This window comes from Biomphalaria glabrata, chromosome 4 (genome assembly GCF_947242115.1).
Source record: "Biomphalaria glabrata chromosome 4, xgBioGlab47.1, whole genome shotgun sequence".
NCBI classification, from domain to species: Eukaryota; Metazoa; Mollusca; class Gastropoda; family Planorbidae; genus Biomphalaria; species Biomphalaria glabrata.
In genome coordinates this window covers 35,904,933-35,922,324 of record NC_074714.1, presented here as the reverse complement: position 1 = coordinate 35,922,324, position 17,392 = coordinate 35,904,933, and the positions used below count along the sequence as shown (strand labels likewise).

The window sequence follows — 17,392 nt, the reverse complement described above, 5'->3', positions numbered from 1 at the left end:
CTCAGACCTTGTGATCTATAGGGGAAATGATATACAGGTCATCTGTTTCTGTGACATAGGTTAACTGGGGTTTCATGTGGCCAGCACAAACGCCTTTATTTTTCCCCAACTAATGTCGCGTACACATTAGAGCTGGGTGGACTCAGAGGAGCCCTAGAGATTCCGAAATTCAAAATCCAAGTCTTAACCAGGATTCGAACCTACCAAATCAATGCAAAACGTCCCTTTTTCTTGTACTGACCACGTGTAGACTGGTCAACCGTCAAAATGATAACATGGTTTGTTTTGATGAAAATATTCGTGTGTAGTTTATTGACACAGAAATTGTTAAGTATATTGACACAGGAAGTGTGTAGTTTATTGACACAGGAATTGTGTAATTTATTGACACAGGAAGTGTGAAGTTTATTGACACAGGGAGTTCGTAGGTTAGTGACACAGAAAATATGTAGTAGGAAGTGTGTAGTTTATCAACATAAGATGTGTGTAGTTCATTACCAAAGGATGTGTCTAGTTTGATGACACAGGAGATGTGTAGTTTATTGACACATGAAGTGTGTATCTTATCGAAATTGACAAAGGAAATGTGTAATTTATTGAAACAGGAAATGTATAGTTTATTGATACAGAAAGTGTGTAGTTTATTGACACAGGAAGTGTGTAGTATATTGACACAGGAAACATGTAAGAGGAGATAGAGAAAAAGAAAGAAGTTTCTGTGGGGTGATTTTTTTGAGTGGATGTTGTTTTGTGAATTTTGGTGCTCATTTGGACTGGTCACTGGAATGTCTTTTCATCTTATTGGACTCAAATAACGCATTGGGCGTTCTGTTAAGAAGCCCCAACCGGATAATTAGTGAGTATCGTATTTAAATACATACATATACACGTATCCATACTTATTTTTTTGTTTATAATTGTTTTTTTTTTCTCTGGTCAACAAATTAATCATTTATATTTTTAAAAACTTGGTTTATGTTTTTAAAAAAATGTCCTCATTGATTCCATAAAGGAATGTAAAATTAATTAATGGTAGCTGACAATGAAGTCCACCTCCACACACCTCTAAGCAAGTACTCCCTCAAACATAGACACGCTTTCACGCTAAGCTAACATGTTCTACCAGTAATCCATCAATTTCAAATCCGAGAGTCCAAACTAAATCAACACATTTTGTAATGACCTTTCCTGTCCACTTGACTCCTTTCCAAATACAGAAGTAACACATAACCCAGACAGCCAGTAGACACAGCGACATTTCCCACTGGAGTTGACCAGCGTGGTCAATGCCTTTGGAGATTTTGAGAGCTTTAAGTCTGAAATCAAAAAGAATTTTTTCCTTGATAGTATACCATATACTGGTTGTTAATTAGTATTGAATGGACATCTGTCTATATCGCATATTGATATTGTAATGAACTGGATAGGGAGCTTCAGAATCATTCAAATGAGTCAAATATTTAGATTGAATCCTACCAAAACACACGCGCACACATTGGTCTAGAGATGAAGGATTTAACTCTTTGAATGCACTTGCGAGTGGCCCGTGCAGAAATAAATTCGACACAATTGATTTTGATACTCCAACCTCAACCTTTAAGCATCTCGCACAGTATTCTATGTTGTATTCTATATAAACATCTGTTTCACTTACTTCCAGTATTCGCAGAGTATCCTATGTTGTATTCTATATAAACATCTGTTTCACTTACTTCCAGTATTCGCAGAGTATCCTATGTTGTATTCTATATAAACATCTGTTTCACTTACTTCCAGTATTCGCAGAGTATCCTATGTTGTATTCTATATAAACATCTGTTTCACTTACTTCCTGTATTCGCAGAGTATCCTATGTTGTATTCTATATAAACATCTGTTTCACTTACTTCCAGTATTCGCAGAGTATCCTATGTTGTATTCTATATAAACATCTGTTATACTTACTGCCAGAATTCTTTGACTGGTGAAATATAATTGTAAGCGTCATAGTCCTGCGTGCAGTTGAACTCTGGGTAAAGTTTCGGGATGTTAGTAGCATTGTACTCGCTAGTAACATTCACCTGTTGAAACAATCACGTCATTAAAAAAAATCTGACATTGATATGCTACTCTTCTCGACATTAATAAGTTTGTAAAAACAAGGTTACAAAGACGGTTTGTGTGGAGACACGACTCAAAATCGCCTCCCCCCCCCCACTCGAGTATATCACATATGTGATTGTTGCACTTCACGTGTCTAATATTAAACACTATTTGTTAATTGATGTTTTAAATTACATTCGACGTATATATGTACTAAATAGATTTTTTTCTTTGTTAAAAAACAAAAATTTTGTGAGTTACTATTATGACTAGATGTTTATAATTTAGTAATACACATTTTTTAAAAACATTTTTTTGAAAAGAAATCTAAAACCTTTTTGCATAAATATGTTTAAAATATTGTTACGAATCCCACTATCCAGGTTCTCTGTAAACTGCACCACACGACACCACCAACTTAAAGAACTTGACAACTCTGGGCTTCAAATAACGTAATGGTTTAATGTCAATAAATAACATCCAATATCGTACAATTGGCAGCACGTAACACAAGACTGTACAAATATCTCTCCGTTAATAGCCGTACCGCCGTATCGACTCCTGCACTGGTCTCTCTGTCTCGGACTTGTATTGAGCCGTCGTAACGAACTGTAGATCGGGAAGTTGTCAATCACTGTCTCTGATACCTTCGCTCTTTGTATAGGGTCCCTGCTGGCCTTCTCGAACCGGACAGAACGCCGTTCGACGTTTCTGGGTGGTCAGATGACTACAATTCTCGTGACGCTCCTGAGCTGTGTTCACGACGCCGATCCTTCCCGAACCGTCATGTTACAACTCGTCTCGGCTGACCGTCGTAACTCGTCACGCTCGACCGCTCATCTAGCGCTGGCCTGGGGCGATTGGCGTTGGCTGACTACACACACACACCACTACCCCCATCTGTGCCACCACCAGGTTTATAACGTTGCCCCCTCCTTAGATCTGTCCGTCCCGGGCAGATCCGGCTTCACCATGGTACTTGTGGAGTCTGTCGATGTGTACGACCTTCAGTTTGGACCTTGGGCTCTTCTGTATTCGATACACGACATGGTTGATTCTTTTTACCACGCGGTAGGGTCCCTCCCAGTATTTGTGGGTTGTACAACCAAACTAGATCGTTCTCATGAAACCCAGAAGCATTGGCCCGTTTGTCGTACCTTGTCTTCACCTGGTCACTGTTGATCTTGATGTTCCTGTGGGCTACAGCGTGAGTTTTCTACATCCGTTTTCGGAGATTTGCGACATAGTCTGTCGAAGAGGCTTGCACATTTCCTGGAATCCCGAATAACAAGTCACATGGTAGTTGCAGCTCTCGGTCGAATAATATCTTTGCTGGAGTGTAACCGGTGGTGCTGTGAATCGATCCTATATATGCCATAAGGAACATTGGGATATAGGTGTCCCAGTCATCTTGATGTTCATCGACGACTTTCGACAGGTGTTGCTCCAGTGTTCGGTTAAATCGTTCCACCATTCCGTCTGACTGGGGGTGAAGAGGAGTTGTGCGTGTCTTTTCGATGCCGAGTACCTGGCACATCTCTTGGAATATCTTGGATTTGAAGTTTCGGCCTTAGTCGGAGTGTAATTCCCTAGGAGCACCAAAACGGCTCATCCAATTCTCCACAAGTGTTTCCACTATGTGGTGGCTTCTTGGTTTTGTATTTTCATTTCGTCGATGGCCTTCTCCACTGCGTCGACTCTCTGATTCATCTGCTCGTCAATGTTGGTGATTTTCTCCTCCACAGCATGTATGCGTTGGTTCATTGCCAATAACTCCGTTTTGATTCCCGAGTCCATGGCGTCTATCTTGTAATTGGTGTTTCCTAGCTCCTCACGAACCGCTGCCATCTGCTCCTTCTTGCTACTGGCGATCTCTTCTCGCAAATCTGGTTCGACTTCAAAAAGATATGTGTCCGGATCTTCCCCTTTTCCACAATGTCTTCTCAAAGGCGTGCTTGTAAGGTTTCTTTATTTCCGCTCGTCTTCAGATCTCGATCACGGAGCTCTTGCCTTAGTTCCTTCACAAGGAGTTGCACTAGCGTTTTCGTAGTAGCCATTGCAAATCCCACTTCTGACACCAGTTGTTACGAATCTCACTATCCAGGCTCTCTGTAAACTGCACCACAGGACACCACCAACTTAAAGAACTTGGCAACTGGTCAGATGACTACAATTCTCGTGACGCTCCTGAGCTAAGTTCACGACGCCGATCCTTCCCGAACCGTCATGTTACAACTCGTCTCGGTTGACCGTCGTAACTCGTCACGCTCGACCGCTCGTCTAGCGCTGGCCTGGGGCGATTTGCGGTGGCTGACTACACACACACACCACCACCCCCATCTGTGCCACCACCAGGTTTATAACAATATGCTAAATGATCACCTCCCTCAGTAAATAGTATCCCGTGTTGTTGTTGTTTTTTAAACTAATAATAGTGAATAGTTGTAAAAATGGTAATTTTTAAGAAAAAAAAACTGCTTAAATAGTTGATTTAAAAATTACATATTTTGCTTTCAGAAACGAAAAAAAAAGATTGAAAGATCTCCAATATCATGATGTCGGATTTTTAAAAATATCTTTTCTAGTTTTTTGAAACCTAAACGGAATCGACGGACAGACAGACCACACAAAGCTCATTTCGGGGCCTCTAAAAATAAAGCTACAAAAGTTTGAGTATTCTTTCTTAATATTAATGACAGAGCAATTTGAACTGAATTCATTTACTTGCCCAATTAGATCATGTAATTAGTAAAACAAAATTGTTTCTTACAATAGTTTATTTTAAAAATAATTTAATAGTTTTCATTGAGAATATTGTTTTTGCTCTAATGGACCTTATTTACCAATCGTAAACAAATTACATTTAGCCACGTGATTCTATATATTTTCTATACAAAATTATGTAATCTATAGTGGCTGTCACTTACACGTGATACGTATTTTTTTAAATTGTTTTATCAATATTATGACGTGGCTAAATGTGTTTATTTATTTCTTCTATGATAAAATGTAAATGTCACTAACATCAATCAGAGTTGTCTTCTACAACTTTTTAATCTCGAAAGAATGGAAGCTTTATGTTAGAGCTAAAAATAACCAGAATCCAAATAGTTCTAGAAGTCCCAGAGTTTACAAAAGTCGGGATCGTTGGATCATTGTGCTTCTTTTAAATAGATTCAATGTGAACTTATTTCAAATCAATTTATTTTGTGTCTTTATTATACCTGAAATTTTTATTCTGAGTGATTTTTAGCGGCCCCCAAAAGGGGAAAAGACGCTATTAGTTTTGTGCGAAATGTCTGTCCGTCTGTCCCGTTTAGATCTCGTAAACTAGAAAAGATATTGAAAATCCTACATCACAATATTTAGACCATTCAAAGTTCTGATGCAACGGCTACTTTTTTTTTTTCTGAAAGCGAAAAATCTAATTTTTAAAATTAGTTATGCAAGCAGTTTTTTAAAAGAGAAAAAGCTAATCAGTATGCATTATTAGTTAGACCTAATTTTAAACGAATAGTAATCTTGTAAACTTCATTTTCCTGATTTTTTTCTATAGTGTCTCGGCTTTGATAAGAGTTTGAGCCTTTTCAAACTAATTACATCAATTATAAGACTATATTTCCTTTTTTTTTTTTTGAGCATTTGAATAAGAGATTGATCCTTTACATTACATCTATTACAAGACTTCAGTTAGGCCAGGAGAGGCGCGGTAGCTGAGCGGTAAAGCGCTTGGCTTCCGAACCGGGGGCCCCGGGTTCGAATCCTGGTGAAGACTGGGATTTTCAACTTCGGAATCCTTAGGTGCCTCTGAGTCCACCCAGTTCCAATGGGTACCTGATATTAGTTGGGGAAAAGTAAAGACGGTTGGTCGTTGTGCTGGCTACATGACACCCTCGTTAACCGTAGGCCACAAAAACAGATGAACTTTACAACATCTGCCCTATAGACCACAAGGTCTGAAAGAGGAACTAGTAACGCCAGGTTCACATCTAACTGTGCATTCACTTGCACCTATCCTTTGATCTGCTGTACCGTTGGGGCACTACACAAGATCTGTCAACCTTCTTTCTCCATTCTTATCTCTCATTTGTCTTTGATATATTTTCATTTGAATGTTCTTTCTGAAAATATTGAAGCCTGACTGGGTGGACCACTTCGGGGGCCGATTTTGAGTTTGTGTTTCCACACAAACTGTCTTTGTAATCTTGTTTATTACACAATTTAAGTTTGTGATATTAAATAATTCAATTTTCTATCGTGGATGAGTGTTTATTTCGAACTGTTTCACGGACACTGGGCTGGGATATTGTGTCACTGTGATTTACGTCTAGAATTCTGACTATCATTAACCAGACAATACAAATGTCGCGCGTGAAAGATGCAATAGTGGAAGACCACATTACAAAACTTTAGATTACAAAACTTTAGATTACAAAACTTTAGATTACTTCTGAACATAAATGCATTAATGGTTTTGAGTGAGCATCTAGATACAGGGCCTTATAAATTGCGAGTCATATTTAATGGATGCTTGCGAGGCCCCATTAGTGAGCGCCTGAAGGCAGCACGGAAAAACCTTCTCCTAGATACCCTCCCCCCCCCCCCCCATCCCACTGGTCAACAACTGAGATTGGATCAAAGTGCTCTGAGCATGCTATAAGCATAAAAGTAGCGCTATATAAATCCATAATTTATTTATTTATTACTATTAATTATTAACATTTTATTATAAAACATACTTAGGAAGCAATTCAAATGAAATAGGTGGCAGTGGTGGCCCGGGGCCCAATTTGGAGCAATCTGCCAAATGCCGGCACTGTCTACACGTCAAGTATCTTACCTCAAACCAGGAGGTGCCGTTGGTGCAGTTGAATGGAATCTTATAGCGCTCAAAGGAGTTGAGACACTTGAGGGAGTTCCAATCGTTACCACAGTGACCCCAGGGCAAGACTGACGTGAAGGAGTGACACAAGTAGAACACTGTCCAGGCCAAGATAACGATGTAGTAAGTATTCAGCCAGAAGGCCATAATGGTTGATGCATAGCCAACTCCTAAAATTAGATATCTTGTATTGTAATAATAATATTTATCTTTGTCACGTAGCATAAAGCAGCTGTTAAATTAAGTTTATTTTTAGATTTCAGCAGCGCAAGGTCATGGTTGTACGCTGTTGACAAGTAATGACAAGTATATTTAAAACGATGACGGCTTTTCCGTAAGCTCTAAAAATAGTTTGAACATTACTTCTAGGGGGCTATTAAAGGACTGGGGATATTCAGATAAAGGAGAGATGTATACACAATTATAACACCAGAAACGCATTGTCTGATCAACACAATCTCATCATAACATCAAGTCATCGTTGTCATCTGGCACTCAAACATATATCGTCACAATCTTAAATATTATACCAAAAAAAAATTCACTATGGAATGCAATGCTGCTAAATACAATATAGATCACACTTTTTAGAAGATACATCTGTTTAATGTGATATCCAACACGAAATGTTCAATTCTTATAACGCTCACATTACTTCCTTTTTCAAACTACATTAGGGCATCGATACTATTTTAAATAGACTAAACTGTCACTAAACTACCATATGAGATCATATATTTAATTATAGCAAATCTCTTGAACATCTAAAAAAAAAGATATGACTGTATAATAATTAATATTTTATTTCAATTCAATTTCATCCAGATTAGTAAATTGTAAATATTAGCAATGGGACAGTCAGTCAGTCAGCTAAGCTTAGACCAAGTTCCAAAGCGCTATCCCAACGTCATAAGTCGATGATCTTTCCAGTCCGCAGGCGATGATCACTTCCAGTGCATAAACAATCACTACATACAGGTGGAGATGGCGTTTTGGTGGCTGAGTGGTAAAGCGCTTAAAATGGGATATTTAAATAACATAAAGAAGGGGAGGTTCCGGACCAAAAAAAGTCTGGGAACAAATCAACGGGCGTAGCCGGTGTGTAATGCTTATTTCGGTATATTTTTTAAAAAAATCTTGTTTTACGCATTTTTCTGTACGCTCTGGACCTGTGGGTGTGGGGGTAGGGAGCCTTTAGGAGATTCCTTTTGAGTCGGGATTTGAACCCGAGACCCTCCCACCCCCTTAAGTTTTTTTTTACACTCAGACACACATTCCCGTGAGTAAAAAAAAACAACTAAATAATAAAAATTGGGATTTTGACATAAAATTAAAGGCAGTACAGTCCAAAGAATTTACCTTTAAAAATGGGTGTTATCTTCCAGATGCCGATGCCTCCTACGCTAAGCCATTGACCTAATGCTAGCTCCATAAAGTACATTGGAATACCAGCAAAGATGATGGTACTGACAAATGGAATTAGAAAAGCTCCTGTTGTAAGATTTAAAATAAAAGAATCATGTATAATTAAAGATAAAATTAAAGATATAACCATTTAAATAATATGGAAACGTTTAAAAACTAAAAAAAAAAATACTCAATATATCAATAAAATGGAAAATGGGTTCTTTTTACAACTTCCATAAATACTTTAGAACCATTCTTTCCTTTTTATAGCAACTCATAGTTTCAGTCTGTTTAATTTCGAGATCTTTGGGCGCCTCAGAGTGCAGCCAGCTCTAATGGGTACCTGACATTAGTGGGGCGCCTCTGAGTGCACCCAGCTCTAATGTGTACCTGACATTAGTGGGGCGCCTCTGAGTGCAGCCAGCTCTAATGGGTACCTGACATTAGTGGGGCGCCTCTGAGTGCACCCAGCTCTAATGGGTACCTGACATTAGTGGGGCGCCTCTGAGTGCACCCAGCTCTAATGGGTACCTGACATTAGTGGGGCGCCTCTCAGTGCACCCAGCTCTAATGGGTACCTGACATTAGTGTGGGGAAAGTAAAGGTGGTTGGTCGTTGTGCTGGCCACATGACACCCTCCTTGACCTTAGGCCACAGAAACTGATGACCTTTACATCATCTGCCCAATAGACCACAAGGTCTGAAAGGGGAACTTTACTTACTACTGTAAGTAGTACACAATTTGAGCACGTTATTTCTGCCACACCTATTCTCGATTAATGGAGAGGTTGCAGTTTTTTAGCGAATAGCCGTCTCTCGGTTGAAAATCTGTCAAAACCGGTTCTTAGTAAGCGCCTAGAAGGTAAAAGGAACCCGTGTACGTAATTTAATGCGAATCCGTAAGACAGTTTAACAGAACTCTTAATCAATCAGTCAGTCAGTGGTAACTTATATATAGTATTTATAATGGCCGAATATAAAAATTCAAAAGAAATGTAGACAGTACAGGGCCGATTATTTAAAGCTTGGCTTCATTCCTTCCTTAACAAACAAGTAATGTGCCTTTTGATCATCAGTTTTATATGGCATAAAGGTCTAATGGCGCTATGAAACCTTTAAGATTGAGAATTATTTGAGAAGATGTCACCCGATAAAATAGATAAATATTTGAATAATTTTTACACACGAAAAGTGATTTTGCAAGTTTTAACGTAGGCCTACTGTTTTTACACATATGTAATACATATTAAATATTATTTTGCTTTGTTTTAATTTGAATTTAATAACTATATCCACAACTATATCCACAACTATATCCACAACTATATCCACATGCAGCTTTGAATTACTTCATAACTCTTCACCTCACTGCACTCAGATATCAGTTGAAAAAAAAAAAATTTGAAATTGATGAATTTGCAAAAAATACATAATAAGCTATACAGAAGGTCTAAAAACAAGGTTACAAAGACAGTTTGTGTGGAAACAGAAACTCAAAATCGGCCCCCGAAGTGGTCCACCCAGGCAGGCTTCAATATTTTCAGAAAGAACATTCAAATGAAATTATATCAAAGACAAATGAGAGATAAGAATGGAGAAAGAAGGTTGACAGATCTTGTGTAGTGCCCCAACGGTACAGCAGACCAAAGGATAGGTGCAAGTGAATGCATAGTTAGATGTGAACCTGGCGTAACTAGTTCCCCTTTCAGACCTTGTGGTCTATAGGGCAGATGTTGTAAAGTTCATCTGTTTTTGAACCGGTTTTGACAGATTTTCAACCGAGAGACGGCTATTCGCTAAAAAACTGCAACCTCTCCATCAATCGAGAATAGGTGTGGCAGAAATAACGTGCTCAAATTGTGTACTACTTACAGTAGTAAGTAAAGTTCCCCTTTCAGACCTTGTGGTTTATAGGGCAGATGATGTAAAGTTCATCTGTTTTTGTGGCCTACGGTTAACGAGGGTCATGTAGCCAGCACAACGACCAACCGCCTTTATTTTTCCCCAACTAGTGTCAGGTACCCATTGGAGCTGGGTTGACTCAGAGGCGACCAAGGATTCCGAAGTTGAAAATCCCAGTCTTCACCAGGATTCGAACCCGGGGCCCCCGGTTCGGAAGCCAAGCGCTTTACCGCTCAGCTACCGCGCCTCTCCTAGCCTAACTGAAGTCTTATCTTATCTTATCTTATATAATACAGACGTTACTTCAAAAAAGAAGATGATTACGTCCTACGCATCATGCATTTAGTCATGCATATTAACCAATGACTTAAATTCTGCCAAGTCACTGGTTTTCCTGGCTGGCTCAGGCAACCCATTCCATGCTCTAAAAGGACTAGGGAAGAATGAGTATTTGTACAAATTTGAGGGGTCCCAAACGGAGGATGTATATTCTACTATTGGCCTAACCAGGTTAAATAACATTTTAGTTTTATGTTCTTATTTGATTTATGGAAATTTCTTTTAATAAACCCTAATGCTTTGTTTGATTTTTTTATAGTTTCATCAATATGTGGATTCCATGACAGTTTTTCATTTATTATAACACCTAGGTATTTAGCGTTTTTAGTATGTGTTACTGGTTGGCCATGAATAAGATAAGTGGAATTAATTTGTTTAAGTTTTTTTGTTACTCTTAATAACTGACATTTTTCTGGGTGGAAAGACATGCTCCAATTTGATTCCCATTTCTGTAATTCATCTAATTCTCTTTGTAAAATATCCGTGTCTTGTGTTGTTTTTATTGTTCTATATATTATACAATCGTCTGCAAATAAATCTGACTTTTGTTCCTGAAGTAATACAATTTGGTAAATCATTTATGTAAATTAAAAATAGTAGTGGACCTAAGACTGTTCCTTGAGGTACACCTGAGTTTACTGTTATCGGTGTTGATTTAGAGCCATTTATTATTACAGTTTGTTCTCTCCCTATCAGAAAATCTTTGATCCACTGATGCAATGGGCCATTAATGCCGAAATATTTTAATTTTTTAAGCAAACTATGGTGGTGAACTTTGTCAAAAGCCTTGGAAAAATCTTGTAAGATAGCATCTATTTGTTCACTATTGTCTAAACCTTTTGAAAAATCATAATTAGTCCTATTAGTTGTGTTTCACATTATCTATATTTCCTAAAGCCATGTTGGTATGGGGTGAGAACATTATGTTTGTCTAAGTGGTTTATGATGTTGCTACATATTATGTGTTCTAGGATTTTACATGTGATGCTGGTAAGTGATACTGGTCTGTAGTTTCCTGGGTCAGATTTTTCTCCTTTTTTTAAATAGGGGGGTGACATTAGCTTCTTTCCAGTCCTTTGGTACTCTGCCCTGGTTAAGTGAAGCCTGAAGGAGTATTTTGAACACTGGGGCTAGCTCATTGCTTAGTTCTTTCAGTAATCTAGGAATAGCATCAGGTTCAGAAGCTTTATTTGGTTTGGTGTTGGCTAATAGTCTTATAATTGATGTAATTATTTTGAAAAGGCTCAAACTCTACGTGGCGCCCGCTATAAAGAAAATCAGGAAAATGAATTTTACAAGATTACTATTCGTTTAAAATTAGGTCTAACTAATAATGCATACAGATTAGCTTTTTCTCTTTAAAAAACTGCTTGCATAACTAATTTTAAAAATTAGATTTTTCGGTTTCAGAAAAAAAAAAGTAGCCGTTGCACCAGAACTTTGAATGGTCTAAAATATTATGATGTCGGATTTTCAATATCTTTTCTAGTTTACGAGATCTAAACGGGACAGACGGACAGACATTTCACACAAAACTAATAGCGTATTTTCCCCTTTCAGGGGCCGCTAAAAACATGACAAGAAGTCAAAAAGACACTAAAGTTAGGTAACCACTGTAAGACATAATTATTACTTTGATTTTTACAAAGCTTATATCAACTCACCCTGTCTTCCCTATGTTAAAAAGTTTGTACATGTTATTTCTTCCACACATTATCTCGGATCAAGCTGAAATTTTGCAAAACTATTTCTTTGACCTGATAACACATGTATAATAAGATTAAAAAATTAGTTAATTAGTTATTGGTAATTAATTATTTAGTTTGTTATCTTGAAAAAAAAACAAGGGAAAGAAATCGCATTTGACAGATGAAGTGGTAGAAGTTTAATTAGTCCGCTTGATTAGGTGTAAGCCCTGAGTGAATACGTTTTTTCTCATGCGAACACGGTAATATTGACCCAATTATCCCTCCCCCCCCCCCGCCTCCCTTTCCTAACTGGTCCAGGCAAGTGATAGAATCATAGCGCATTGAGAAAGCTAAAAGCATGAAATAGAGCTAAATAAATACATTTGGTAAAAATATTTTTATTGCACAGATTAATTCTAGATCTATTACAATTTTAATCACATGACTGATCCAAACTAATTGATACAATTACACGAAATATAAGCATTGTTTCTTTTTTTCAATAGTATTATTTTTTTTTACAAAGCTTAGATCAATTCAGACTGTCTGCCTGTCTAGTCAAACGTTTGTACAAGCTATTTCTCCATCTCCCGATATCGGATTAAGCTTTAGCTTGCACAACACATGAACAATAAAAAAAATTAATTACAAAATGTATTACTGGTAATTAATTATTTTGTTTGATACTAACAAGTGAAATTAATCTTTCAGTATTTATAAATATGTAAGGTTTGGTCCCCTTAGATGCTATTTCTCCCACACCCTTTCTCGAATCTAGTTGAAACTATATCGGCACTTACCGTACCTTTGGGTAAGCCAGGTGCATTAAGAGAGGGGAACTGATGTGTGGGTGACATGGCTCCGATCATAGTTAATGCCAGTCATTCATCTCATTGCTATGAGAAGATCCATAGTCGCTTCGCGACTGAAGAAGGCCATATATTAGTATATAATTATTTTGTTTCATATTAAATAAGGGAAATAACTTGCACATTATTGAGATATTTCTGTAAGTAAGAAGATATTCCCCTTAGATAAGCTTTGTTTATATATATATATATATATATATATATATATATATATATATATATATATATATATATATATATATCATGGGGGTAGCCAGGATTTTTTTCGGGGGGGGGGGGGTAGGGAGCTAGGAGCCGCCAAGAGCACTATTTCTGGTATTGAATGCCAACAAAATGCATATTCTGAGGTATCTACAGTGCATTTTCCTGCTATTGAAAAGTCTTGTTTCAAAAACCTAGTGTGCTATTCTTACCGACTTAGACCCTCCCGCATCGTTTGGCGCATTTGCCGTCAAGCTGTTTCCACAAAAATCTGTCACTGGTAATGTCTGAAGCCTCTTCTCACCTGCTCAGAGGACCTTCATGAATGTGTGGAGCTAAGTTGTACTAGGATGTTCTCCCGTTTCTTATTATGTCTGAGAAAATGTCCCGCAAACCTCACGCGACGCTCTGTCACAATCTTACTAAGGGGTCGACTCACAGTTCGGCATAGGATTTCCTACATTTAGACCCGATTTCTATAACTGACACCTAAAATCTGTCTTAGCCATCTTTGTTGAGCCACATTTAGTGCTTTTCAATTTCGGCAGATGACTATTCAATGCACTTTATTAATGGAGCACCGCCACTGGTAGAAATGCGTAACCTCTCTTGAATACGCTCTTGGAATTAGGTGACTGTAGTTTGCTTTAGATTTTATAACGAAAAGGGAAGTTTTATCGTCAAAATCATCTGTTGGTGGTTTTAAACTAAAAAATCTCAGGACTTACTTTGTTGTTTTTTTAATTGAAAACCCCATTTAGCTACGATCACAGAATTTGGTAACTTAAGTTTGCTTTAGAATAATATTGAAGATAGAGGTTTTCCACCTCAAAACGCTCTGTATGGGGATTTTAAACTCAAAACCATCTGGAGGAGAGGAGTTTAAACTCCATACCCCCCATTGGCTTGTCTACGCTCAAATAATTTTAGTGTGTAATTTGCTTTTTTTATATTGAAGAAATATTTTTTAGCATCAAACCCTTCCGAAGGGGGGATTTAAACTCAAAAACTTTTTTAGCAACGCTCATAGCATTTTGAGTGCGTAATTTGCTTTTTTTTTGAAGATGTATTTTTAGCTTCAAATCCCGCTGGCGGGGGGTTTAAACTCAAAACTCCTTTGGCTACGCTCATAGATTTTAGAGTGTGTAAATTGCTTTTTTTTTATTGAAATGTATTTTTTAGCTTCAATCTCAACTGGAGGGGAGTTTAAACTTAAAACTGAGTCAAAACCCATTTAGCTACGCTCATAGTGCATAATTTGCTTTTTTTTTTTTCATATTGAAGAGGGGGTTTATCGTAAATTTTGGAGGGGGTTTAAAATCAAAATCTTCCTTAACTGTGCTCTTGGAATTTGGGGATTGTCGTTTGCATTTTTTTGTTTTGTTTTATAAAAGAGGGAGATTTAACTGCAAAAACCCCTAGTAGGGGGTTTCAAACTCAAAACCTCCCGGTAGGGGTTTTAAACTCAAAACCCCTTTGGCTACGCTCATAACATTTTGAGTGCATAATTTGCTTTTTTTTTTCATATTGAAGAGGGGGGTTATCGTAAATTTTGGAGGGGGTTTATAATCAAAATCTTCCTTAACTGTGCTCTTGGAATTTGGGGATTGTCGTTTGCATTTTTTTTTGTTTTGTTTTATGGAAGAGGGGGATTAACTGCAAAAAACCCTGGTAGGGGGTTTTAAACCCTAACCCTAACCCTAAAATAAACAAAAATCAAAGCAAAAAATCAGTCACTAAAGTCCGTCCTCCCCCCCCCCCCCACGGGGGGATTTCATTTCGGGGGGGGGTTGAACCCCAACCCCCCCCCCAGCTACGCCCATGATATATATATATATATTTTGCGTGTTTCCTTTACTTTTCCATGTTGGTATACCAAGTGTAATCTCGTACGATGGGGAGGAGGTGGAGGACAAATCGGAGCTTATTGAGAATCGGGCAAAGATTTTTAAAAAAAAGCCAATATTGAAAGAAATCACTAGTTGTACTAAACTGGATCTATGTACTTGTCACTGGAGCAAATGAAGAGGCTGCCCAGTATGACAATTTGCCATGGCATTTCTCGAGATCATGTGACTTCTCCCCCTGCCAGAGAACATTGTGTTTCTTTCTCTCTCAATCTCTCTCTGTACACATCATCAAGTAGGTCAAGGTTACATTGTGTTTGGTGACTTGTGTGAATTGAAAAAATAAAGCAACTGTAAGCCTCGCAGAGTGCAAGTCACGTGACTCGCGAGAGTAGTCGTGGTAGTAACATGTGTGGCCCAGCCACAAGTGGATGGCCATGTGGGAAAGATGTGAGCTATTAAATCGCTACTTTTTACTTTTACATTTAAAATTATTTTATTTATTTTTAGAAACATTTTAGCCAAGTCATTCATGAAAAAAATCGTTTTTTTTTTTCTCTACAGCTTTGGGTTCCAACTAAATCTATGAGCTTGCAAACTCTTCATGGGTACATTGGAAACAGTTGTAACGAGACTAGAATGTTGTAGAGAAATGATATAAGCAGTTTACCAGATCAACTTCCAATTTCCATTAATCAATGTAAGGAGTAGATCCATACGTTTTAATAGAATTGTTTTCGGTCCATTTCATTTCGTTTTTTTGTTTTTACATTTTTAGTCATTTGGCCCGCGACACGAGCATCGGAAATTATAATGGCCTGCAGGTCGAATAAGGTTGGATATAACTGTACTAGACTTAAGCAATATTTAAAATTCATCGAACGTAGCTAAGCCAATGGGGGTTTTGAGTTTACCCCCCCCCCTTTTCCAGATGGCTTTTTTTTTAAGTTTAAAACCTCTCCAGGTGGTTTTGGGTTTAAAATCCCCTTACAGAGATTGTTTTAGTTTAAAACCCTCCAACAGATGATTTTGACGATAAAACTTCCCTTTTCGATATAAAATCTAAAGCAAACTACAGTCACCTATTTCCAAGAGTGTAGCCAAGAGAGGTTACAAATTTCTACCAGTAGCTGGGCTCCATTAATAAGGTGCAGTGAATAGTCATCTGACAAAATTGAAAAAGACTAAATTTGGCTCAACAAAGATGGCTAAGACGGATTTTAGGAGTCAGTTATAGAGATCAGGTCTCAATCAAGAAAATCCTATGCCGAACTGGGAGTGGACCCCTTTTTAAGGTTGTTTCAGAGCGTCACATGAGGTTTGTGGGACATGTTCTCGGACAAAATAAATTACGCATAATAAGAGTTGCGATGAAATGAAGCCATTACTAGGAAAGTGCAAACAGGGATATCCTAGTGACCTAGAACAACTTCACGCCACATTTTCATGGAGGTCCTCTGAGCAGGCTTCAGACATTGCCAGTGACAGATTTTTGTGGAAACAGCTTTCCGCCCAATGCGCCGAAAGGCGCGGGAGGATCTAAGTCAGTAAGAATTGCACATTAGGTTTTTGAAATAAAACTTTTTTATAGCAGAATAATGCACTGTAGATACCTCAGAATATGCATTTTGTTGTCTTTCAATACCGGAAATAGTGCTTGGCTGCGGGGCGAAGCCACTAACTTTGCCCTCCCCACACACACTACGCCTCTGAATTCAGGCATTGGTTATATTCCAAAAGCTGATGGATGCACTCCATGAGAAACACATCATGATTATTACCTTATTTCAAGGCTAAACATATCTTATAAATTACAGACTTTCCTTCTTTAACAGAAGATAATTACGTCCTAAGCGTGTTCATGTGTCAATGTAGTCGTGCATGTTAAAAAGTCATTAATTGTCTTGACTGATTCAGGCAACCCGTTCAATGTTTAAATGGCACCAGGGTGGAAGGGTCACTTGTGCAGATTTTGTCCAAGCACATGTAATTATACATTTATCTTTATCTTTGTGTTTTTCTGAGTATTTTTCAATAGGATTAAATAATAGTGAGCAAATAGATGCAATTTTAGTAGACTTTTCTAAGACATTCGACAAATTTCACCACCATAGACTGCTTAAAAATCTAAAATACTTTGGCACTAATGGTTCATTACATCAATGGATTCGGTAT

General features: G+C 37.8%; 1 protein-coding gene and 1 long non-coding RNA gene across 2 annotated transcripts in view; one reads left to right on the top strand and one right to left on the bottom strand.

Moving 5' to 3' along the window:
• Positions 1 to 17,392, bottom strand: part of LOC106057862 (sodium- and chloride-dependent GABA transporter 1-like) — a 56,104-nt gene that overhangs the window by 19,669 nt on the left and 19,043 nt on the right. Inside the window, exons 3-6 of the mRNA XM_056026973.1 lie at positions 8,324 to 8,455; positions 6,923 to 7,134; positions 1,945 to 2,060; positions 1,184 to 1,316 (exon numbers count right to left, since the gene is read on the bottom strand). Of these exons, the coding sequence (XP_055882948.1) occupies positions 1,184 to 1,316; positions 1,945 to 2,060; positions 6,923 to 7,134; positions 8,324 to 8,455 (593 nt within the window). The remainder of the gene's footprint in view (positions 1 to 1,183; positions 1,317 to 1,944; positions 2,061 to 6,922; positions 7,135 to 8,323; positions 8,456 to 17,392) is intronic.
• On the top strand, positions 125 to 16,101 carry LOC129925854 (uncharacterized). Its single transcript, XR_008777581.1, has 3 exons — positions 125 to 856; positions 6,826 to 7,087; positions 15,782 to 16,101. It is a non-coding gene; the product is annotated as an uncharacterized LOC129925854 (long non-coding RNA).